The sequence below is a fragment of the Dendropsophus ebraccatus genome, chromosome 8 (assembly GCF_027789765.1).
Source record: "Dendropsophus ebraccatus isolate aDenEbr1 chromosome 8, aDenEbr1.pat, whole genome shotgun sequence".
NCBI lineage: Eukaryota > Metazoa > Chordata > Amphibia > Anura > Hylidae > Dendropsophus > Dendropsophus ebraccatus.
In genome coordinates this window covers 69842979-69869277 of record NC_091461.1, presented here as the reverse complement: position 1 = coordinate 69869277, position 26299 = coordinate 69842979, and the positions used below count along the sequence as shown (strand labels likewise).

General features: G+C 44.2%; 2 protein-coding genes across 3 annotated transcripts in view; one reads left to right on the top strand and one right to left on the bottom strand.

Annotated features, from left to right (window-relative positions):
* Window positions 1-296: 296 nt before the first annotated feature.
* Window positions 297-18782, bottom strand: LOC138799450 (protransforming growth factor alpha-like). 2 transcript variants are annotated; one of them, XM_069980633.1, is made up of 6 exons: window positions 18515-18782; window positions 13275-13355; window positions 10214-10334; window positions 2308-2445; window positions 1163-1212; window positions 297-449 (listed from the first exon to the last, which is right to left on the bottom strand). In XM_069980633.1, exons 2-6 carry the CDS (start codon window positions 13303-13305, stop codon window positions 442-444), a joined length of 348 nt encoding a protein of 115 aa, XP_069836734.1. In that variant the 5' UTR covers window positions 13306-13355; window positions 18515-18782; the 3' UTR covers window positions 297-441. The 2 variants fall into 2 exon arrangements, with proteins under 2 accessions (XP_069836734.1, XP_069836735.1); XM_069980634.1 differs by lacking the exon at window positions 18515-18782 and adding an exon at window positions 18365-18508.
* Window positions 18699-26299, top strand: part of SGPL1 (sphingosine-1-phosphate lyase 1) — a 42910-nt gene continuing 35309 nt past the window's right edge. The window contains exon 1 of the mRNA XM_069980631.1: window positions 18699-18902. Within this exon, the coding sequence (XP_069836732.1) occupies window positions 18891-18902 (12 nt within the window). The 5' untranslated portion in view covers window positions 18699-18890. The remainder of the gene's footprint in view (window positions 18903-26299) is intronic.

Genomic DNA, 26299 nt, shown 5'->3' with positions numbered 1-26299 from the left:
TGACCTGTGTGTGCAGTGTGGAGATTTTCCCATTCATCTCTATGTGGCGGTCTTCTGCATCCCCCTCCCCTCCTGTACATCTTTCGGGGACGGGACCTTCGCTCTAACCTTCCCGGGCACCCAATGTATCTGCCTGCCAAATTTGGGGTCAAACGGTTCAGGCGTTTGGAAGTCTATATGGGACAGACAGACAAACAGACAGACTTTCATTTTTATGATAGATATATATATATATATATATATATATATATATATACACATACATCTGGTTTATACAGTAATGATGTACAACACTATACTTTATCAGTGGCTCTTTATATATAGAGATTCAAATAAATATAAAATGTTGTTACATGAAATATAACTGATAAAGCTATAATCCTCTGCATTTCATTTGTAGAAGAACACTTTTAGTGGAAATCCTCGCGTTCTTTTTCAGATTTAAACATCTATGAAAAAAATAAATAAATTATATAACACAGAAAAGTAAGTCATATATGCATTTTTTAAGACCGTTGGGTCAGTGGCTGGTTAAATGTACCCTGGGCCACAGGCTGTCCACCGAACCTGCCCCCCCCCCAGTGCACAGGCACACTGACATGGCCAGCTTGCTTGCATCAATGCACCCTCTGTGCATCCCCTATATGGTATATGGCCCCGTGTAGTCTCCCTTTAGTAGATGGCCCCCAGTGTAGGCTCCCCTACACAGTAGATATCCCTCTGTGTGGTCCCCCTTTAGTAGATGGGCCCCTCTTGTGTAGTCCCCTTACTGTAGATAGCCCCCTCCTGTGTAGTCCCCCTATTGTAGATGGCCCCTCCTGTTTAGTCCCCCTATTGTAGATGGCCCCCTTCTGTGTAGTCCCCTATAGTACATGGCTGAGCTCCTCTAAAGTAGATAAATATAAAAAAGAACAAAAAACTCTTCTCCAACACACTCCTCCATTGCTTCAGTTTGCTGCGCTCTCCTTTAAGGTGCATGCATAATTCAATAGAGCAATCACCCATTCCTGAGATGGCCCTGCAGCTGCACATGACATAGGAGCCCATCAGATGTGCTGCTGCAGTGACTGTTGAAATTGCAAAAGTCAATTTATACAATTTTTCTATGACACTTTGCTGCACATAAAGCATTGAATTTTTTAAAGTCTAAGCAAAAACTTACCCAGAACATCAATCTTTATTAGTTCATTCTGTGGCGTTCTTCTACATAAACTATAAAAGTAAATTCAGAAAGACAATTCAGAATTTAATTTGTCAGAAGGATTGGTACAAATGTCAGCGCTCAAGCACAATGCTGCCTTAGGCCTCTGTCTAACCTTCCAGCTTACATCCCAGTAATATGGTGCCTAAAGTGTAAACAGATCTACTCTATTGTCATATGTCCAATTCAATAGTCTGAAAGAATAAAAGGTATGGCCTTCTATAGAATATATTGCTATTGCTATAGAATATTCCTCTAATATGTGCAAAATAAGTGATCTGAAACTCTCCAGCCCACCCACACAGTCCGTACTGAATCCTACCACTGTGTTTGGTTTCTGAAAATCATTTAAATATTCTAAATAATTTGTTATGCAACATATTCACCACATCTGAATGTGGCCATAGAGCTGTAGGTAATCATGTGACTAGTCAACTGAATATAAACAGAATCAATATAGAAAATATGGAAAATATAGATCTCCAAAGTAAAAATCAAACTTGGCCTGCCAATGTGTTGTTGATGTTGACACCCAGGACAGAAAGGTCTTGTGCCTGCTGCTTCCCCTTTCCATGACCCTCCAGCCTTTAATCACCCTATGGCCCCGTTCACACTGAGCCGTGCTCAGTGTCCTGCTTTGAGTGAATGAGAGGGTGCGCACGCGTCCGCTTCCTCCCCTACCAATAAGATCTGTGTCTCTAAAAAGGGTGGTCCTATAAAGTTTTGTAAGACCATGTATACACCAGGGCTGTGCCTTAGAGATGCCGAAGTCTGCCTTTATGAAATGTATCCTTAACAATTGGGAGAATGAGGCGGGAGAAGACCTCGGTAAGCGCACTCTTCTCCAAGCTCTGTGTCACATGATATCAGTCAGGCTCCATAGAATTACATAGGCAATCAGTCGGAGCCCAATTGATCATGTGACACAGAGCCGGGAGAGGATCGCACTTACTGATGGGTACATGTCTGAACACTATTTTGACATGCCTCTATGACATGTCAAAGATTTTTACAAACGACAGTGACAGTTTAACTTCATAGATATTTTTCAGATAGTGATATTATAATATACAAATTCTGGGAAGTTAGATGGAGGCTATACTTACTAAATGCCAAGACATATGCTGCCGCTCATGGTTAGTGCAACCAGAAGTGCTGCTGCCAAAATAGAGTAAGGGTCACCAGTCATCATCTGCAACAAATCCGTTTTCTGGCATCTATTGCCAATGTAACCTTTGAAACATCTAAGAAAAAATATATGGAGCAAAACCCAAAAACAGGATGTCAATAAATGACAGGGTACCTAAAGATTATTTCACTATTTGTACAGTCATGGCCAAAAGTTTTGAGAATGACACAAATATTATATTTTCACATAATCTGCTGTCCTCTGGTTTTTATGTGTGCTTGTCAGATGTTTTTATCACATACAGAAATAAAATTGCAATCATATTATGAGTTACAAAAGCTTATACTGACAGTTAGAATGAGTTAATGCAGCAAGTCAATATTTGCAGTGTTGACCCTACTTCTTCAGGACCTCTGCAATTCTCCCTGGCATGCTCTCAACCAACTTCTGGACCAAATCCTGACTGATAGCAGTCCATTCTTGCACAATCAATGCTTGCATTTTGTCAGAATTTGTTTTTTGTGTGTCCACCCGTCTCTTGATGACTGATCACAAGTTCTCGATGGGATTAAGATCTAGGGAGTTTCCAGGCCATGGACCCAAAATCTCTATGTTTTGTTCCCTGAGACATTTAGTTATCACCTTTGCTTTATGGCAAGGTGCTCCATCATGCTGGAAAAGGCATTGTTGATCGCCAAACTGCTCTTGGACGGTTGGGAGAAGTTGCTCTTGGAGGACATTCTGGTACCATTCTTTATTCATGGCTGTGTTTTTAGGCAAGACTGTGAGAGAGCAGATTCCCTTGGATGAGAAGCAACCCGACACATGAATGGTTTCAGGATGCTTTACAGTTGGCATGAGACAAGACTGGTGGTAGCGCTCACCTCGTCTGCTCCGAATAAGCTGTTTTCCAGATGTCCCAAACAATCGGAAAGGGGATTAATCAGAGAAAATGACTTTACCCCAGTCCTCAGCAGTCCACTCCCTGTACCTTTGCAGAATATCAGTCTGTCCCTGATGTTTTTTCTGGAGAGAAGTGGCTTCTTTGCTGCCCTCCTTAAGACCAGGCCTTGCTCCAAGAGTATCCGCCTCACAGAGCGTGCAGATGCACTCACACCTGCCTGCTGCCATTCCTGAGCAAGCTCTGCACTGCTGGTAGCCCAAGCCCGCAGCTGAAACACTTTTAAGAGAAGGTCTTGACGCTTGCTGGTCTTTCTTGGGCGCCCTGGAGCCTTTTTAAACAACAACAGAACCTCTCCCCTTGAAGTTCTTGATGATGTGGTAGATTGTTGACTGAGGTGCAATCTTTCTAGCTGCGATACTCTTCCCTATTAGGCCATTTTTGTGCAGTGCATTGATGACTGCATGTGTTTCTTTACAGATAACCATGGTTAACAGAAGAGAAACAATGATGCCAAGAACCAGCCTCCTTTTAAAGTGTCCAGTGGTGTCATTATTACTTAATCATGACAGATTGATCTCCAGCCCTGTCCTCATCAACACCCACACCTGTGTTAATGAAGCAATCACTGAAACTATGTTAGCTGTCTTAAAGGCAGGGCTGCAATAATGTTGAAATGTGTTTTGGGAGATAAAGTTCATTTTCTAGGCAAATATTGACTTTGCAAGTACATGCAAATTGCCATTTTAAAAACTGAAGCAGTAGACTTTGTAAAAATTAATATTTGTATCATTCTCAAAACTTTTGCCCATGACTGTACATTGTTATGGGAGCTGCCATATTGCCTGGGCTGTTATAACAGCATTTAGTGACATGCTTTACGGCAAGACTCACGGGCATGGACAACAATAAAGACTCTTTCCCCTTGAGATGAATGTGAAACATTACTGAGAATGCTCTGTGACCTTTGAAAAGGTCATTCCACAGGGAGCTGCTATTGTCTTGTATTGATGCTATCTACTGGTATCACATAATGCTGTACCGATCAGTTTACAGCAGACTCCTCTTATCACTATAGACAGAACAGAAAGTCCCAGCTTAGTTTTAGCCCCACTGGTGAGCATGAAAATTGCAATATTTCTAGTATAATTTTATATTAAGTAGAGAAAAATAGAAAATTTGAAAAAATGTCACCTAAAATTCTAAACATTTAACATAAAATAATTATTCAAACAATATGTTGTTTTCTTGTGACACATTCCCTTTAAAAATCTCCAGTCTTCCGATACTTATCAGCTGTTGTATGTCCTGCAGGAAGTGGTGTATTGTTTTCAGTCTGGAGAGCAGGAGAGAATTTCTATGGGGATGGACAGTTCCTGACATGGACAGAGGTGGCAGCAGCGATCAGTGTCAGGATGGAAAGAATACACAACTTCCCTTTCGTCCCATTGGCATCACAACGATAGGGGTATTTTCGCCCCTGCGAGCCCCTGGGACGAAGGAATTTTTAATGAAAACAATAGTAAAGCTTTATTAACCCCTCCTACAGGAAGTATAAATAAGCCCTTCCCCATAATCACATCAGTCTTTTTTTCTTCGCCTAAGTATAGCCCCTAGGGACCTTGCTCCCTCCTATTATTATGCTTGTGGGTTAATGATACCTTTGGTATCTTAGAAGGACCGGGACCTCTGTGCCCGTTCTTTTCTTCTATACAGGTTCAGCGGAACATCTGTGGCTTGCAGGTGGAGGATACCGGGTCATTTTGGTATCCTGAAGCGCGACCGCCATCTTGATTCAGAGCTGTAGCGGTGCGCTGCGTCTGCGCATGCGCCTGCGGTTCACTTGCGTTCCACCACCGCGTCGGAGCGACGCAGCGTCGTGACGTCATCATTGGGGGCCGGAACTACACGCGGAGGCGGTAAGCTGATTCCTAGTCAGTTAAAAGGTGAGCATTCACCAGGAAGGACTGGGTCTGACTTCTTGTCCTACCTACGATCCGTGAGAGGTGGTTTTTGTCCTCAGACATTGCCTTCTCAAGCCTGCGTTGTCTTCGGTCTTTCTGCATATACAATTGATTGTAAGTAGTACTCTGCTGCCATCTAGTGGCCTTATTGAATATGACACTCTTACAGGTTTTTTCAGGCTAGGCCTGTTATTTATATTAAAATATTTTCCTATTTATGGCATAATTTATATTTAGATGTCGGCTATGGAGACTAGCCCATCAGGAAAGAGGACATCCAAGCGTAAACATCTAGCTTGTGTGGACTGTGAAAATCCCCTGCCGGATGGATATGAATATCGTACGCACCATCTTCTATCAAAATAAGGTTCCAATTTGACATTCATATGTTATGTTGATATATATGTATATATATTACAGTACGTTGTACGTCATGTCGCCCAAAAAATTCCGGTGAACCCGATACTCAGGATGTGGTTATATGGGTTAAGGATTATGTGGAAAAATCACTTGCTAATAGAGATTGCCGCCATAAGAAGAAATCTAAGCGTAGCATTTCTCCGTCAGTCTCTCATCCTGTGAGTATGTATTACTTAGGAGGATTGCAGGGATAGTTTTTTATCCCAGCTGAGAATATCTCTTTTTTCTACCCTAGGGGTCAGAATTTAAGGTGATAGATGAGGTTGGTTCTTCCTCCTCATCTGATTCATCTTCACCTTCTGAGGATGAGAAAGAGATTTTCAAGGGTTATTTCCCTATGGACAGCATCTACAAGCTACGCAGAGCTGTTCAGGCTGAAATTCACCCTGAGGAAATTGAGGATGGAGCCTCAGCTTCGAAAAAGCCGAGGGCTTTTTCGATCGGAGAAACGTCCATGTCTATGTTATATACTGAATGGAAGAAACCGGAAAAAGCTCCGGTTTTAAGTAAGAAGTTTAAGACCTTGTATGTCCTCAAGGAGGATCAATGCAAGGAATCGGCTGATCCTCCCAAAGTAGATACTGCTATAGCCAAGCTATCTAAGAATACGGTTTTGCCTGCTGATGACGGTTCTAATCTAAAAGATCCAATGGATAGGAGAATCGAAGTACCTTTTAAAAGATCCTACACGGCGGCAGCTGCCCAAGGGGCAGTTGCTATTTCTGCTTTTGAGGTATCCAGAAGTCTTAGATGATGGCTAGCTAAGGTACAGGAGGATCTCGAGTCCGGAGTGAACTGGGACAAGGTCCTCCGTTCATTTAAAAGGGTCAATATGGGAGTTGACTTTTTATGTGATGCAGCTTCACAGGAGACTCGCCTAGCAGCTAAGTCAATGGCCCTGTCAACTGCTGGTCGCCGTGCCCTATGGTTAAGACCGTGGGTTGGCGATTCTAACTCCAAATTCCAGCTATGTAATTTGGAGTATCAGCAGGGCCGGTTATTTGGCTCCGAATTAGATAAGATCATGGAAGAGATGCCGGACAAGAAGGGGAAATCCTTACCCCTTTCTTATGTTAGCGGATCATACAAAAGGCCGCGGGGATCCTTTCGTAGAGGCAGATCACCTCAACGTGGAAAGAGCCGTTACCAGTCCCGAGGAAGAGGAAGGTATTATAATAGAAGAGGTACCGGCAAGCAGCAAAATAAGGATTCTACCAAAAAAACGGACTTCTGACGCCAGAAGCGTACCTGTGGGAGGTCGTCTTGCTCTGTTTCTTCCTGCCTGGAAAAAACTAATAAAGGACGCGTGGGTTGTAAGCATTATTCAAAGTGGTTATGCGCTTCCTTTATTTCTCCTTCCTCCCCCAAAGTTTCTGGTGTCTCATTATTTAGGTCCAGTAAAGCATCCCATCATGGAAAAGGAAATTTGTCACCTTCTGGATATAGAAGCTCTAGAAGATGTTCCTCTGTTGGACGTCGGTCTGGGAGTCTACTCTCCAATTTTTCTCGTGCCCAAGCAGTCCGGAAAGTGGAGGCTTATTATCGATCTGCGTTACTTAAACAGATTCATGATAAAGAAAAAGTTCCGTATGGAAAATATCAGATCCGTAAAGACCATCCTTCAGGAGGGCGACTTTATAGTATCTATAGACCTCCAGGACGCGTACCTGCACGTTCCTATTCTGCCAGCGCACATAAAATATCTGCGGATTGCCATTCAGCTGCACGGGAAGGTAAGACATCTTCAGTTCAAGGTTCTTCCCTTCGGCATAACTTCAGCTCCCTTTGTATTCACAAAGGTGGTGTCGGCCATGATGGTTGTCTTCAGACTTCAGGGAATAAAGATCATTCCCTATCTAGACGACTGGTTGATTATGGCTCAGACTCAGAGTCTTCTGGTGTCTCAGCTGAATTATGTCTTGGACATTCTTTAGCAGCTAGGCTGGCTGATCAACCAGGAGAAGTCGGAACTGATTCCATCCAGAGTAAAAATTTTCTTGGGCTTTATCATAGATTCCATGTAGATGAAGCTGTTTCTATCAACACCCAGGCTGTTGAGGATACAGAGGGGTGCCCAGTTTCTTATTCCTCAACGTCAAGTGTCTCTTCAGACTCTAAGGAGATTCTTAGGACTCCTTTCGTCAGCCGCAGAAGCAGTTCCATGGGCATTATGGCGGATGAGGTACCTCCAGAGAGAAGTCCTGACTACCTGGAACCGGAGCCTGGAAGATTTGGAAACACTACATGTTCTATCTACAGAAACCAGACAGTCCCTAACCTGGTGGAGAGAGGTGAAGCACGGATCTTCCATAATCGAACCCCAGTGGATCACAATAACTACGGATGCATCAGGTTCGGGATGGGGTGCACATCTAGCGGAGTATGTGAAGTCGCCTCTACTTTTCAGGGAGGTAGAATCCATATTCAGATGGGCGGAACCCCGAATTGCCAGATTATCTGCTCTTCACATAAGAGGTATTCACAACACCCTAGCGGATCGTTTGAGCAGGGGATTGACGGTTCCAGGGGAATGGTCGCTTTCAAGGAAAGTGTTCCTGCAGTTAACCCAAAGATAGGGAATTCCTCAGATAGACCTCATGGCATCAGTAAACAATGCCAAACTGAGGAGGTTTTGTTCCCTATATACGGCCGACAATCCGACGACGGTGGATGCAATGTCAATCCCATGGAACTTCCAGATGGCATACATATTTCCACCCATCTCTATGATACCCAGAGTTCTGGTGAAGATCAGACTGGATCAGGCCTCGGTGATCATAATCACGCCGTTTTGGCCGAAGAGATCGTGGTTCACCCTGCTCATGAACATGAGCAGGGGCGAGTTCTGGAAACTACCGTTACAACCCGATTTGATATCCCAGGGACAGCACCTGTGCCAGGACCTAGTCAGCCTCAGCCTCACAGCCTGGAGGCTGAGAGGACCTTATTAGGTCCTGAAACCTTCTCTGAAAACGTCCTCCGAACATTGTCCCACGCACGTAGTGATTCCACGAACGCTTCGTATGCTCGTATTTGGAGGATATTTCAAACCTGGTGTACATCTAAGCAGTTGAGCTCTGTTTAACCCTCTACTCCTCAACTTCTTGAGTTTCTTCAGGAGGGATTTGACAGGGGTCTAACACCAGGATCCATTAAGGTCCAAATAGCGGCCTTTTCTGCAAAACGTGTCGGGGAGCTTCAGGCTCTTAGATCGACAGCCCCGTACATCATTTTCTCTGAAGACAAAGTGATACTAAGATTCTTACCAGGGTTTTTACCCAAGGTCGCTTCATTTGTGAACATTAATGAACCTATTGTTCTTCCAAAGTTTTCTCCTTCAAATTCATCCCAGCAGGATGTGGATGTTTCCCTTCTAGATGTACCTAGAACTTTAAGAATTTATTTGAATAGAACAAATTCTTTAAGGAAGGACGAGAATTTGTTGATCCTATTTTTAGGGAAGAACAAAGGGAAGAAAGCTTCTAAGCCTTCCATATCAAGATGGATATGTGAAGCCATCGAATTGTGTTATTCTTCCGCTGGAAAATCGCCTCCCTCCTTTACTAGGGCACATTCCACTAGAGCTGTTGCTTCTAGTTGGGCAGAACGATCCTTGGTGTCCCTAGAGAACATTTGTCAGGCTGCGTCTTGGTCATCCCTATCTACGTTTGTGAAACACTACAGACTAGACTCTAACTTTGCTGCTAGAACGGCCTTTGCTAGGTCAGTTCTTAATGCAGCTATGACGGAAAACCCACCCTCTGGGGATAGTACTTGCTAGTTCCCCTATCGTTGTGATGCCAATGGGACGAAAGGGAAGCTAAAATTATTGTGTTAATTTGTTTTCCCTTAGTACCATTGGCATCACAAGTCTCCCTCCCTGTTATGTTTTCTTGTAAATGACTGATGTGATTATGGGGAAGGGCTTATTTATACTTCCTGTAGGAGGGGTTAATAAAGCTTTACTATTGTTTTCATTAAAAATTCCTTCGTCCCAGGGGCTCGCAGGGGCGAAAATACCCCTATCGTTGTGATGCCAATGGTACTAAGGGAAAACAAATTAACACAATAATTTTAGCTTCCTGTAGGACAACCAGCAGCTGATATGTTCTGAAAGACTTAAGATTTTTTTTAATATAAGTAAATTACAAATCTCTGATCCTTTCTGGCACCAGTTGATTTGAAAGAAGAAAAAATCCCTGCAATATAATCAAAAGAGAAATCATGCATTACTTGATGCCAATATAAATTCCATAGGCTGGGTCCTCAGGAGAGAACATTACTGGCTACATTATTCCCATTCTCTGACAGCACTGTGCAAATACTATTTCCTGTGACATCACTATGTTCGTCATTCCTGCACTGAGAATAATGTAATTATTATCCCTGTACTGTGACATCACTATCTCTATTATATCTCTATGTACAGATGAATCATTACTGTATGTATTATTTATGTAATGTGACTTGTGGTTATTACCTATTATCCCATTACCTCCACCTATGACTGAGCATTACTCCTATCCAGTGGAAGCACTATATGGGGCAGACGTAGTCAAAGTAGAATTTCTATTCTACCAATGTTTGTACATACTTACATGCAAGAAGCTGTCCATTCTGATACCAAGAATCGGCACGTACCATGGAAACAAAAATGGGTGTATGTATCCGGACATTCAGCAAACAGAATCTGGGATGATGCAGTAACCACAAAAGAAGCTGTAAAGTTTGGAAATAAGTTTACAAATGAAAATACAATTTAATAGCCTAGAGATGGAAACTAACTGTAGAGTTAACATAGGTAGGTAGAACACTGGGCCAGGTTATACTACAACCTGCTGTGCAATGTACATTGTTAGGTTTATTTGTGATAGAATAAGGATTCCATTTACACAGAGAGATTATCTGACAGATTATCTGCCAAATATTTGAAGCCAAAGCCAGGAATGGATTTAAAAAGGTTAGAAATCTCAGTCTTTCTTTAAAGTCTGTTTCTGGCTTTGGCTTCAAATCTTTGGCAGATAATCTGTCAAATAATCTTTCTGTGTAAATGGACCCTAAGAAGATCTAATCCCTAAAATCAAAAATGCCTAGCAGATACATGCTCATCTCTCATTTACGGCTACTCATAGTGCACTGTCCTAGTCAGACTAGCTTCCATAAATAATTACAAGTAGATGGCTTCACTTGAAGAGTTCTATAAGGTTAGAGAAAATATGACATCGCTACTCTTGACGTGTGGTCATGTCTGGTATTGCAACCTGGCCTTATTTATGAAAATCGAAATTTTCAGTGAAAACAATCCATAGCTTTCAAACGGCATAATAAGGCTATGTACACACTGCGTAAGAGACCGGCTGTTCTGTGAGCCGTTAAGCAGAAGGACAATCGCTCTTATCTTCTCCCCTGGGCCCCCCTCCTGTACGGGCCCCATAGCAACTGCCTACCCTGTCTCTATGGTAGCTATGCCACTGTATATTACCATCAATGGCTTTATGGCCCAGATTTATCATTGTGTGAAAAGCAATAACTGGTGCAATTTGCTCATAGTAACCAACCACAAGCACTTAACTAGCAAAGTGATCAAGTGGTAACGTGAAGCCTTCGCTATGATTGGTTGCTATGGGAAAATTACAGTTTTTGTTTCAGTCACTAGTGCAACCAAACAGTACGCAAAGTTGGATACTTGGCTGTATAGCTAGAGGTATAACCAGCAGGAGGAGGGAGATTGTGATCCTGCTGTTTAGAGCTCTAGTGAGACCACATCTGGAATACTGTGTCCAGTTCTATTGATGCTATAGAATGGGTCTAAAGATGGGCTACAAAAATTTAACATAAAACAAGCTAGGAAAAATGTATCTGTATAGTCTGGAGGAAGGAAGGGAAGGGGGGGGGGGCATGATCAAAACCTTTAAAGTGAATGTACTACTAGGTGCATCGCTTTTTTGTTTATGAACAGACAGAAGCTGGCATCAGGGATGCCGGTGCTGCAGTTTTTTTTTTTTTAACCATGGTCCGATTCCCGCACACGGCATTGGTCTATCACCGAGCACAGGCCAGGCATGAAGCGCCGGCCCCCACTGTGATAAAACCCCTCTGTGATGCAGCTCCATTAAAATCAATGGAGCCGTGTCACAGAGGGGAGATCAACCCACTCGGGGCCAGCAGGCTCGACTCCAGTACTTAATGCCCGGCTGGTGCTCGGTAATATGTAATACAGGAGAATTGGGGCGTGGTTAAAAAAAAAAAAGGTTAATGTAACCTTTTACATGAACCGTGCCGTGGTTAATGTAGAAAACAAAAAAGTGATGCACCTAGTGGTACATTCATTTTGAGGCTGGGTTCACACTACGCATAAGGGCCAGTTCACACGGAGTAAAACTGGCAGAGTTAAAAAATGAAGATCATCCGGACAGTATTGCAGTACCGTCTGGATGATCAGTAACACTTTCACTGTTAGGGCCAGTTCACATGGAGTAAAACTGGTGGAATTCTTCGCCGCGGAATCCCGCCAGCCTCCGTGTCATACTGGCTGTCTATGGAAGGCTGGCGCGCCTCCTCTCTTTGCGCCTTTCCACTCGGAAGAATTGACATGACATTTCTTCTGCGCGGAGAGAGGAGGCGTGCAAGCCTCCCATAGACGGCCAGTATGGCACGGAGGCTGGCAGGATTTACTCCATGTGAACTGGCCCTAACACCGGCCGTTCTGTGACCCGGCCTGGTCAAAGAACGGCTGGAGTTACTGAAGATCATCCCGGCCGGTATTGCAGTACTGGCCAGATGATCTTCATTTTTAATAAATTGGGATGCTGGCGCATCATTGTGCGCTTGCATCACAATTCACTGCTGCACACAATGGAGCGTGCGGCCGGAGCACATGTTCTGTGCGGCCGCTATTCAATTAAACGGACATGTCAGTTTTTCGTGCTACCGGTTAGAATCCTGTCAGGAACGTATACTATGGGGGAGATTTATCAAAGGGTGTAAAATTTAGACTGGTGCAAACTGCCCACAGCAACCAATCACAGCTCCTCTTTCCTTTCACCAGAGCTGGAAGCTGAGCTGTGATTGGTTGCAGTGGCCAGTTTGCACCAGTCTAAATTTTACACCCTTTGATAAATCTCCCCCTATGTGTATACACTCCAGCCAGGATTCCATTCATTTACATACACAGTATGTTTTGATTAAATCACGGCTGTTGTTGCAAATTGCAACAATGGCCGTGATTTATACAAAAAAAAACGTTGTGTGAACATACCCTTAAACATAAAGGCTTAAATAAGGTTCAGGAGCTGAACACCACAACAGGAGGACGCAATCTGAGCTTAGTTGGGGTAAAATAAGAAGCAACATGAGAAAATATTACTTTACGGAAGAAGTAGTAGATGCTTGGAACAACCTTCCAGCAGATGTGGTTGGTAAATCTATAATTATTGACTATATCACCTATCAGATCCCTCCTGGCAGCTGTCAGACCCTTGACAGAATGCTGCTACTATCTCTATGGGACCAAGAGAGCAGTTATATACATAGTATATAGCTGCAGAGTTATGTTACTTCTCATCACACTGCCTGCCTCTGCAATGTGCTGTGAGTAGTGAGCCTGACATTGCTCTCCTCTGTGTAAGACATACAGTAATGGAGAAATGAATACTCAACCTGCAATAGCAAAAATGACCATTCCAAGCATGTTTGATGGGTTCTTTAGATGGAGAAACAGGTCTGCATGCAAGGTCTAACCTAAGTGATAGAAAAGACTGCAATTTGGTATCAGCTTTGTTGCACTTCCTTACATCTCATAAGATCTCTGCTTGCTGTCATTGAATGGGTACCTGTTTTGTCCCAGGGTGATAGAACTGGGCATACATACTGGTGAACAGCTGGTATCAGAGCTGTGGACACTGTGGGAGTAAAATGAGAGACCCCACTCGATGACAACAAGCAGATATTCTAAAAACCCGAAGCTCATTTGCAGAAAGCATGGCTTTGTTTAAATATTTGATGATATACCAGGCTTTTTTACTTATACATAATGTATTAATATTTTCAGCGTCTAGACAGGGTTATTATAGCTGCTCACTCCCAACGTACAAATATTTATTTAATATGCATAAAACTTCTATACTTTGGGGGACTCAAAATGTATTCATAGGGATTCCCATTAAGTGGCTAGCCTCAAACTTTCCCCAAAGAAGCAACGATTGACAATCTCTATAGCAGTCATTAGAATCATTACTTGTAGATCCTGATTTATACCTAAAAAATTGGAAACTAATATTGCATAGTGTGCACCTACTAGTAGTACAAACCATGCAGTATTTTTTATCTGTACAGAGCATTTTATCACTAAAATCAGGAACACTGACAACTCTGAAGCACTGAACGTATGGTCCTTATCAGTCCTTACACCCTCCTAATTGTGGGTTTGCCTGTTGCATAAGGAATAAGTGGGAGGCGCTCGGTAAACACCTTGAAAAACCTGCTGGGTAGAATCCGGTGAGCAGGCAGTAAGTGTGCACTGGGTTACTGTGTGCTCACAACTATTATTGTTTATAAGTGCGACAGAATGTAACCTGCTGATATCTCTCCGGGTCACTTACACCAACCTAAGCTTCTATGCCATTGTCAGGAATACACTTTTTGGCACTATGTAAGTAAAAATCAGGTGTAGTCTTTACTTTGGTTCCTAAATGGGTTACCCATAGGGTCCATTTACACAGAAAGATTATTTGACAGATTATCTGCCAAAGATTTAAAGCCAAAGCCAGAAATGGATTTGAAAGGAGGAGAAATCTAAGGCTTTCCTTTATGACCTGTTCCCTGTTTATAGTCTGTTTCTGGCTTTGGCTTCAAATCTTTGGCAGATAATCTCTCTGTGTAAATGGACCCTTAGGACAGGCCATTAAAGAAGAAGTACGGCAAAAATGTTTTCCCTGCACTTACTACTGCATCAAGGCTTCACTTCCTGGATAAAATGGTGATGTCACGACCCGACTCCCAGAGCTGTGCGGGCTGTGGCTGCTGGAGAGGATGATGGCAGAGGAATGTTCAGTGTCCCTCCAGTGCCCTGTGTCCCTCAGTGTCCCCCTGCCATCATCCTCTCCAGCAGCCACAGCCCACACAGCTCTGGGAGTCGGGTGGTGACATCACCATATTATCCAGGAAGTGAAGCCTTGATGCAGTAGTGCAGGGAAAAAAGTACTTAATAAGCATTTCCTGTAATAAGAGTATATTGGTGATTTGTATAACTTTTGGGAGGCAATACAATACTTTAATAAAAAAGTTCGCCAGACTTCTCATTTAATGTATTACGACAATGGTCAGACCCATCACCAGTCAGAAGGGGTCATTTAATTATGCATATTACATTTACTCCATTGTAAAAACTTGGGCAGAAGGATGAAGTAGTCGCATTCCGAGGCACCTGCAGTGTAGGAAACTGCGACACACTGCAATGTATATCACTGCGTTACTTAGCAGGTAATACAGTTAAGGATCAGCAGTGCCTAAGGGGAACTGTAACTCTTGACATCTCATTGTAACACCTTCCTTCTCCCATCAAAACCTTCAACATGTCAATATCACATGACAGAAGTTTGTGTGATAGTTGGAGCTTTGACTGATAAACATCAAGAGGGAGTCAAATACGCTTATCGGATTTATGAGGCCCTCATTGCCTTTAGCTGGTCCTACAGCTCCTTTATTCTGGGGGTTTGCGAGTGTCAGACCCCCACCAATAAGTAATCCGCTTTACTGACTTGCCATATAAATAATCATATAATGACACAAGTGTATTACAGTTTATTGTGCATGTTCTCATAGGATGAAATCCATGAGGAGTCTTCCTGACATTTACATAATCCCATGTTTTATCAAAGCAATGAGCACATCAAAGTAACAGATGGATGGGGTGAGGTCCCATCACAGCGGGGTACTCTTTCATGGGAGATTCAGGCACTTTGATTGAATGGATAACAGTAGGATTACGTATCTGCATATTGCTTCCTTCTGATCTCTATGGCATTAAAATAATAGGAATAGAACTATGATGGAGCTCTTAGTGCTCAATGGAGGCAAGTGTCAGTGTGTGCATGTGTGCGTTTGTGTGTATATGCACTGACAAAAAAAATAATGCATTAGAAGTTGTTGGAACTGAATAACACTTTGGGGGACATTTATTAAGCCAAAAATGTGTATTTTTTGGCGGAAAGGGGCCAGCTCCTTCGCAAATGGCCGTATTGCAAATAAAATATTCGCATTTGCCCACTTTCCACCCGGTACGCCAGGGGGGCGGGAAGGGGGTGTGGAGGGGGCGGAATGGGGGGCACGGACTCAGAGTCCGCTCTATTCATCATTTGGTTTGCAAAAAAATGGTCAGCAAACCTACTCCAGATCTGAGCTGGCGTAAGTTTCCTGGCAGTGCGCCTCTACATAAATCTCCGCACTGTCAGAGCTGCGGGGACATTTTTAAGTCTGGCGCAGAAAACGCCGGACTTAATAAATGTCCCCGTTTTATGTGTGAATGTAAAGATGATACATGTAATTACAATATTATAGCTAAAGGATAAGTTTATTGTGTTACACTGTACAATTGTAAGGGCTCTCTAGTAACCAGCTGGGCCACCCCCAGCCTGGATATAAGATGAGATACTTGGCATCCAGCAGCACATGTACAGATGTTGCAGCTGGACCTGTAGATCCTGCACATTTGTAGGTTGCTGAAGCTGGCGTCCCATCTGGTCCCATATATGCTGTATTGGGGATAAATCTGGTGACTGGGCAGGCCAAGGAAGTGTTACCATCTGGTGGTGACCGTCCTGGGAATCCTCTGTGTGGGGGTGAGCACTATGATGAAAGATGCCTGTTGGAAGCCCTGCCATGAGAGGCAACATATGTGGCCACAGGATGTCCTGTATATATCACTGAGCTGTTAGAGCCCTATTATACAGAGCTACAATATGTGATAGAGGCACAGATCAGCCAAAGAGTGCGCAAACTTACGGCTGATCCTCGTCCTTCCACAAGGTGCATCTCTTCCTGTAGTAGCTGATGCGCGCCAACACTTAATTGAAGTGAGAGCTAACAATGTCCATGCAGCATTGCCCGCACGATTATCAAGCTATGTAACAGGCTCAGTAAGTGAGCACCAATCTAGTTGATCGGTGCTCGCTTACCCCTCACACTGGGCTGGCTAATATGGCCTTTCGCACCCCTTGTTTGACTACTAGGAACGACCGACTGTCAAATGCAATTGATCCCCAAATGATAACATCAACAGTTGGAGTAGTGTTTCGCTCCATAGCAAAGGCAGGATGGAAGCCCGACCATGATCAGATCCCAAACAGAACTTAGATTCACTAAAGACAATAAGGTTCTATAGCAGCCCAGTTACCGATTTACAACAACGCTGCAAATGAAGGTGACACTAGGCAATGTGACACCAAACTTTCTTCTGATAAACGCATGGAAATGATCCAGGCAGAGACGGGTGTGTAGTAAAGGTGCCACATGTGTCTAGATAATGGACAAGGAAAATCTCTCTACTGGTGGTTCGCCTTGTGTGCCCTCATTTAAAGACTGCTCTCAACACCTCCATCTATATGCTGTCATTAAAACAACTATCCTGCTTCTTCCAGTCCAATGATGGGTCCTCTCTCAAAGTTTCTCAACTGGGCAAAATGTCTTTGAGTTTCTTGTATAGACATATCTAGCAGTCACCGATCTGATACCATGATACACTACCTAAAAGTAGCCTCTGAGAGCCTTTCTATAAGGCGCAAGGGGTGGGGTGTTACTTTTATGCCCTTTTGTGATAAGAACTTTGCTTTGGCTGGCCATGAAGGGGATTATAGTTTTGCAACAGCAGGAGGTTCCCTGAAGTTCCCTGTCGCTAGAGCGGCCCTGTAATCATTTACATATGGACACATAACTGTGCGGCGAGTTTTGCAGCCATACCACGCTTCTATCTGGAAGCCTTATTTCCTTTGGCGAGAAGTGTATGTAATATAGATACGGGGTCTAGTACGCTTATGCTTCAGCAGATGTGTCGAACTCAGGTCCTCCAGCAGTTTTAAAACTACAATTCCCATCATGCCTGGATAGCCAAAGCTAAAGCTAAAGCTTTGGCTGTCCAGGCATGATGGGACTTGTAGTTTTGCAACAGCTGGAGGGCCTGAGTTTGACACCCCTGTTCCATAGGGTCGGGGATATAACTAGCTGGTCCATGCAGTTTCAGTCACTGGGCCCCTCACCCAGGGGCGGATTACCTTTACCATAGGCCCCGGGCTGTTCACCAAGCCTGGGCCCCCCTACCCCACTGTAACTATGGCAGCAATAGCCTGGCGTTCATAGTACAGGATAGATAATGTCATGATGTCCTGATTTGTGCAAAATTGCCATAAAAAAACTGTGATTTTTTTTTTTGCAAATCATGGCGGAAGTGTAGTCAGGAGACAGTACACCACTGAAAGTCTTTTTGGGTGGTCATGGGCCCCCCAGGAGCTCAGGGCCCCGGGCTGCCGCCCAAAACGCCCGTATTATAATCCACTACTGCCCTCACCCATCAGATGAAGAGGGAGAAGTGACCCCTGATGTGACTGGAGGGCCCCATTCATCCTCTATGTACATAGCTGAGCACTGACACACACATATATGAAGAGCTTCGCTCCCTCCGGGGACATTTCATGGTTTTCATGATGGCTCAGCTAGTTATCCCCTATCTTATAGATAACTTATCACAGTGGGATAACCTTGGTAACTCTGCCTGGTCCTATAGTGATACATATGCAGCTAGTGCAGGGCTGATTTGTCAGTCAGGAATCTGGGACAGCCGGGTGGCTGCTCAGTGGACGGTCTGATTCATAGAAGCCTGTGCGATAAAACTATGATCAATTAGTTACTTGTGGACTGATCCCTGTCCGATCACCAGGCGCAGATAACATGTACAGCAGCCATGCACTTCCGTCCCTCCAGCGCTAGATGTCGCTAAAATCTGCAGTCGTTATTAACCCCCATTTGCGCGGCCTTGCGCCGTTGCTATGTGTGATGGCGTCGTATCTAAGCGTAAGACAAGGACAGGCGGCGGCCGCACACACGCCACTTCCGGCCGGCTGGGATGGAGGAGTGGTGAGGGAGCAGGAGGAGCTGGAGGAGCCGGCTGGCAATGAGCAGCACAGCTTTAAATCAAGGGAGCAGAGCGGCCCGGAGATAGGCGACCGTCCCAGCCGCTTCCCTCTCCTGTCACCAGTCACCGACTGTCCTGACTGACGCCCCGACATGGACGGACAGGTGAGACCACTCTCCTGCAACTGGTCACTAAGTGGGGAGCATGCTGGGAGTTGTAGTTTTACTTTGTTTTGAACGCTTTAAAGGGATCTCACAATAGAATGTTATTAGTAGTTACCATGTATTGATGCAAGGTTATTGAAGACAGGCTTGCTGGGAGTTGTAGTACCCGGTAGAGTCTGTGGAGGTTACATTAGGGCAGTAGTGTGGAATAAGTTCAGGCTCCATTGCAGTGTTATCTGTGGGGGGCGCTCCTCTATGTTCTATTGTGATAATAAAGTATCAGCACCTTCCCCAGCACAGATGGGGCCGTGTTCTCATTATATTTCCCCTTACACCTTTATCAGTTACTCTTCTCTATGGAGACCCCAAGAGTACGGGGAACATGGGCACCCAGACGTCCACAAGGAGACCATGAAGATCTATACACAAGTATCCTGCAGGGGTAGGTGGGAGTATATGGCAGCGGACCCCCCAGCACTACATGGTGACCCTGATACTTCTTCTCTGAGGAATAGAGAGCAGCCCCTAGGTGACCGGCAGCTGTCATCATAGGACCTGAGGATACAGGCCGGGCTAATGGGACGAGATCTATAAGACAGTGGTTATGGTCCCCAGATAGTGATCCAGTGATTGTGTTTTGTTCTTTATTTTTAGTAAAAGAATTGTTCGATATTTTATATACGTGGATGGTTGTGTAAGATATTTCAGCTCGGCCAAATTCACTTCAATGGCTCTTAGCTGCAATACCTGACCCAGCCTGTAGATAGTTGTGTTGCTGTTTCTAGAAGAGAGCTGCCATGTTTTTTATTTTTCTTTCTAATTTTAGACACTTCCTTTAAAGGGGTTATGAAGGATTAGAAGAACATCAACCTTCTTCTTCAAAAGCTTGTCTCCTCAGGTTGTGCGTGGTATGACAAGTTGGCTTCATTCAGTTTGTGGAATTAAAGGGGTACTCTGGGCTGGGGTAATTTTTATTGTATGGCCGGGGAGGGGGCGGATATAGAAGCCACCGGTCACTTACCTCCTCGGTTCCAGCGCCGGGTCCCAGATCGCGCCACCCCGTTCTTCCATCCTGGTCTGAGCTGCGGCATGAGACATGACTCCTCAAGGCAGCCGAGCCATTCAGCAGCCGAGGCGGGACTCCGCTACGACAGCTAAATGGCTGAGCTGCCTTGATACGTCACGTTTCATGCCGCAGCTCAGACGAGGAAGCAACAGCCGGATGGGAGAACGGGGGGAGCGCGATCTGGGACCCCGCGCTGGAACTGGGGAGGTAAGTGACCGGCAGCGTCTATATCTGCCCCCTCCCCGGCCGTAACCTACAAATGACCCCAGCCCGGAGTACCCCTTAAGGCTGTGTTCACACTACGTATATTTCAGTCAGTATATTTCAGTCAGTATTGCAACCAAAACCAGGAGTGGATTAAAAACACAGAAAGGATCTGTTCACACAATGGTGAAATTAAGTGGATGGCCGCCATATAACAAGAAATAACTGCCATTATTTCAATATAACAGCCGTTGTTCTAAAATAACAGCAAATATTTGCCATTAAATGGCAGCCATCCACTCAATTTCAACATTGTGTGAACAGAGCCTTTCTGTGTTTTTAATCCACTCCTGGTTTTGGTTGCAATACTGACTGAAATATACGTATTGTGTACGCAGTCTAAGGCTGGGTTCACACTAAGTATATTTGAGGCTGTATATTTGAGGCTGTATAGCAACCAAAACAAGGAGTGGATTGAAAACACAGAAAGGCTATGTTCACATAATGTTGTAATTGAGTGGATGGCCGTCATTTAATGGCAAATATTTGCTGTTATTTTAAAACAACGGCTGTTATATTGAAATAATGGCAGTTATTTACTGTTATATGACGGCCATCCACTCAATTTCAACATTGTGTGAACATAGTCTTTCTGTGTTTTCAATCCACTCCTGGTTTTGGTCACTATGAGGACCTGACTTGAGGACCAAATACTGCCTGAAATGTACGTAGTGTGAACATAGCCTAAAGAAGCAATGTCTAAGTCTGGATAATGCCTTTAAACTGTCATGGTCGTTTGCAAAAACTTTTGACATGTCACAGAGATGTCTAGAAAAAAAGTTGTCCGGCAGCATCCGGTAGTGGCCACCGTGTATGTTGTTTTGAATAAACCCTTGCACTTTGCACTACCGGATGATGTCGGACAACTTTCTGGATGCTATATGGTCTGCGGACCTTCTGTCGTGCAACCCTACTGAAATTACGGCGAATCTCTACACTCGGTGCTGTTGGACTATTTGTTTGATGATATGTCACTGAGATATGTCAAAGCTTTTGATTGGTCCAGGTCTAAATGTTTAGAGCCGTGGAGAGGACTGCGCTAAGTGTGATCCTCTGCCGACTCTGTGTCACATGATCAGATTGCCTGCCTAAGCCTGACTGATATCACATGACACGGAGCCAGGAGAGGGTCGCGCTTAGCGTGGTCTTCTCCCCGCTCATTCTACCAATCAATATGGGTCTGAACACTCACCCAGACCGATCAAAAATGTCAAAAATTTTTACAAATGACAGTGACACTTTAAGGGAAACAATACAAGACTTGTCTGTCAGCTGTCACATTCCATGTAGTGGCATCACGGTAGATACATAACCAGTATCCAATCAACGTTGATGTTATGGGCAGCGTTACATATGGTGGGCCAGTTGTTTAAGACTTCTTCAGCATTTTGTGTGCCCACCTCCAGGCTGACCCCATAAACAGATCACCTATAATGTCCTAGTTGCACTGAGCGGTCAGGTCCCCATTGTATGCAAAGTCACCGGGCAGGTTTTTCTAGCATACATCTGGTCTTGTTGGCTCATATGTTTTTGTTTTGCTTTTAGGATGATTTATTCCAGTTCTTATGATTTGTCAGTGCAGAATGCGGTCTGTGATCTCACTTTACAAACTGGTCCGACAGCACAATAATAAGTATAACTTTGTATCCACCTGTCCATCTAGTCAATAGGCCTTGTATAGCAAGACACCCGCAGACGTCTCCATTCATTTTACCAGTGCAGATTTGGAAGTGAAAGCTGAGATCTGATTGGCTACATTCTTTGTTTGGATACATAGGTGTCATCCCCAGTGTAGAGAAAGAGAGAGAGAGTAAGCTTATAGTATAATACACATAGGACTGCTCATTGCTTTGATATCTGTGGGGGAAGATTATCTCTCTCTGACTGAAGGCATTCATTAAGACTAACCAATTCTACAGAGTGATTCATGCCCAGTGAATCTGTAACATAGTAGGGATACCAACCATACGGTGAGATGTCCAACTGACTGCCAAGCAAGTTTAGATCACTTTGTTTCACGTTAGGCTGCATTCACACGTTCCGTGTTCTGCATGTAATGGACCCCCTCTCCACCCGCGCAGCATCTGTAATTCGATGCTGGGAGTGGGGGATCTGTATGCATATTGTTGCTTCATTACAGCGCGCCGCATATGCATTCAGTTCCCCCGCTCCAAGCATCTAATTACAGATGCTGCCCGGAGGAGGGGGAGTCCGTTACCTGCATTCCATGTCCGTGTTCCATGCAGATTACATGCACATACAGCGGGCGTGAGGAGCTGCCTGGACTATCCTAAGATCTTCCGTCCTGCCTGTTGTAGTCAGTCGGTGGTGATCTGGTACCGCCACTTCTATTACACAGGGTGACGTGCAGCAGACAATTTTTATTGTGTGATTTTTCAACCTGTTGAAAGACCATGATCAGCCGCTGTACATAGTGCATGTCTGCTGATCGTGGTCAGTTGCGTTTTTGCCACAATTTTGATAGAATCTTGGAATAAAAAGTTCCATCGGTTGTGCAGTTCATGACAAAATAGCATCAAAATAGCGTCAACTACGCATGATTAACCCTTTAAAAACGCAACGTGTGAACATAGCCTCAGAAGTAGATATTTCTACAGGACCGGTATAAAGAGGGCACTGAGAGCTATAAGAAGGGTGGGCAGAGGAGGAGGAGCTATATTGCCAAGTGGTAGTTTGCCCATGACATTTGAAAGGGGTTGTCTCAGGGAATATGGGTATTATAGAGGGGGGCATAGGGAATATGTACATGCCTGACGGGGTTCCCTACTCGAGGACGATCCATGAGCTGACGGACGGGAGCACTTTATTTCTTTGAAGACTTTTCCCCCTTTGCTTTGAGCTCGATCAGATAAAGTTGCATTTTGTGAACACCTGCAGTATAAAGGTGCTGATAAACCAGGGATATCACTTCCATCAGGACTTTAATCCTTGGTGGAAGTTCTTTGCTGACCTTACCTTTGCCACTATTCACATTGGAAAATAATGTAGAGCTCATCAACATTATCTATAAGAGACGTGTTCTTGAGTTCATCTGTGAATTCTTACCAATTTCCTGCATGTCATTTTCAGAACGTTCTGTTTCTTAAATATTTCTTATGTTCCTATCAGCAGCGTGACTTCCTCCTAAGTTGTGGTTACAAGATGAGGACTGGAGCAGACATGTCTGTATACCCCCCCCCACCACCACCACCTCTCTCCTCTCATGAAACCTTTGAAATCAGCATTTGGGGATGTCTCAGAATACAAGCAGAAAAGTCCCAATTGCTGATTCAGCCTTGAGCACTGAAGAGGTTTATCCTGCCTCTAATGCATCTTATTTCTCAAAGTAGACAAACACATGCGCTGCTAAGTTTTTAGACTTGCAACGTCTTATCTAGAGGTAACATGACTCAAATATTCTATCATTCTTCAGCAGGTAATCCTTCCATCACTTGCCCACCTTACTTTATGTTGCGCCTACAGTCCGCACCATCCATGAGGGAGGTCCGGTTGTGGAGATATGTTACTGTCATTCGTTATTTCATTGGCCATGTAACCCCCCACTCGTTTGCATAGACTGAGATGTTGCAGAACTATGTCTATTTATATATTGATGAACAGGGTAATAAATATCACATGATAAAGTGTAAATACAATAACAACGTCCTCAGGATTTTTCCCTAGAATATTATAAACATTTGGCATTCTCCTGCAGTACAGGTTGCCTCGGATGCCAGAGCAGGGCCCGGGGCAGGTTAGCATGTAGGCTGCCTCCTAAAAGTAATGTAATGTAAAAGAGCAAAGTCAGGCAGCTAAAGGTATAAAACATCTATTACTCTTATGCACCTCCCACAGTACACTGCCAGCACTCTATTCTGCCCCAGTGCTTTTGTTTGCTGGCTTCAATAATATCTTACCTCTCCTGATGACATTCTGACTTTTACTATACATCCCCTCTTACCAGGTGGCTTTATTTCCCTTCTGGTCCCACTGCTCACCTATGTGACTGGTGACTGTCCTAGTTCCATACCAACTGCTGTTTGGACTCTCATTAAGCATGAAACCATATCCAGCCCACGTAACCATTGTGGCAATAGGTCAGTCATGAGCAGGGGCGTAGCTAGGGGTTCAGTCTAGGGGGGGTGAATGAGTCTCAGTGGGCCCCCAACCGATTATGTTACCCATAGGGAACCTCAGTAGATAATAATGCTTTCCGAATAATAAACCATGTAAAAATTGAAGGGGTTATCCAGCATTGCAAAAACATAGCTGCCTTTTTTCCAGAAACAACGCAACTCTCCCCCAAAGCTTGGATGTGGCAGTGCAGCTCAGTTCCACTAAAAGAGAATGGAACCAAGTTGTAATGCCACAAACAACATAGAAGAAGCTGTGGTGCTGTGTTTGTTTTCTAATTAGCCATCCATCCATTCTTCTCTCTTTATCTCATATCTATCTGTCTAATATCTATTGAGCAACATGAGGACTACACCATAGCTGATGGTCAATAACAAAATAAGCAACACCCAAAGGGCAGTACCAATAGAGTAAATGTATAGTACAAATGGTGGGAAGTAACAATAAAAAATCCCATGCAGTTCAAGGCAACTATACTAAATAACCTATATACAAAAAAGCCAGACTACTGCAACATAACTAAATAGAATAATTACTTTACTAATTCATAGAAACAATACATAACAAACAATACATTAAAAATGTAGGAGAAATCAGCCCCGATAATCATGGTGTACAGGGTATATGAGAGCAGCCAATTTATGCCTCCATGTAGTATTTAGACCCAGTGTTAGCCCTCATATAGTTTGCAGGGTCCCTCTATACTCTCATTTAGTAAAAAGGCCGGCCACCCTCTATAACCTAACATAGATTATCCCCCTTGTTCCTCTGTATAGAAGATAGACCCTCCCTGTGCAACCCCATATAGTAGTGATGCCCCTCTGTACCTTCATATTGAAGTTCAGCTTCTCTGTGCATCCATATAGTAGTTAGGCCTTCTGTGCCCCAATATAGTAATTATTTCCCTCTGTTTCTATGTAGTATTAGTTAGGGCCCTCTGTGCCCTCATATAGAAGTTAGACTCCCCTCTGTGCATCTATTTAGTATTTAGACCTCTCTGTGCAGGCAATTCCCCCCCCCCCCTCTACCAAAAGGTAGTATCCTCCATGTAGGCATCACCTCCAGCACCATCTCATGTAGGTAATCCCCCTGGTATGTATTCCCTATGCAGCTAACCCTCTCCCCCAGCAGTAATCTTCCCGGTAATCCTCCTGGTGGTTAGACACCCCCACCACCACTGTGAATAGGCTGTACCTCCAAATTAGGTACCCCCTTTTCAGTTAGCCAGCACATCCCATACCCCAATATACACAAACACACATTATTGACACAGACACTGACACACAGCACTTAAAGCTCAGTCTTCTCCCCCTTCCTTTCTATCCGGCTGCTCTTCACACTGTAAGGTTGAAGACCTTCCGGTCATGTGATCGGATTCTTCACCCTTTTTTCTCTCTATGCAGGTCCTGCTCCTGTGTCTTCTGATGTTCAGCACTCACTATAGTGAGCATACTGAACATTAGAACACTGGGCCCCTCTCCCTCTCTAGGCCCCTAGAGGCACTGTGGGCCCCGGCACTTTCCCAGGTAAGCCCTGTCCTGATGCCGGCCCTGAGCCCCACCCACCCACATAGGTCTCCTCCTCTATAACGAAGGGAAAAATGCCATACTTACCTGCTGTGTGGTTGCAGTACTGTAGTCTTCTGATGTCAACTCTCTCCCTACTCTGTGAGCGCATGAGTGACATCACTCATGTCCCACAGCTCTAAGGTAGGGAACGGCCTCTTGTAGCCACAACAGTGAATGGCAGGGTGGAGAGCCAATGCTCTCCTCACCTTGTCAATCACCCAGCTGCATTAAACTGTATGTTCTCTTTCTATACAAGCGCATACAGTAGCCGTGTGGGGCCCCCAGGAGCACTGCTTGCTGGACAGGGCCACCTACAGCCAATAGACATTTGTTAAGTCTGTCTGCAAAAGCAATAGCTGGCAAAC

Coding starts and splice junctions, on each gene's coding strand:
- LOC138799450 (XM_069980633.1), bottom strand. CDS start 13,305: ATGCTTGGAATGGTCATTTTTGCTATTGCAG. Junction 10,335..13,274: donor GGTCATTTTTGCTATTGCAG/GTTGAGTATTCA, acceptor CAAACTTTACAG/CTTCTTTTGTGGTTACTGCA. Junction 2,446..10,213: donor GAATGGACAGCTTCTTGCAT/GTAAGTATGTAC, acceptor ATTTTTTCTTAG/ATGTTTCAAAGGTTACATTG.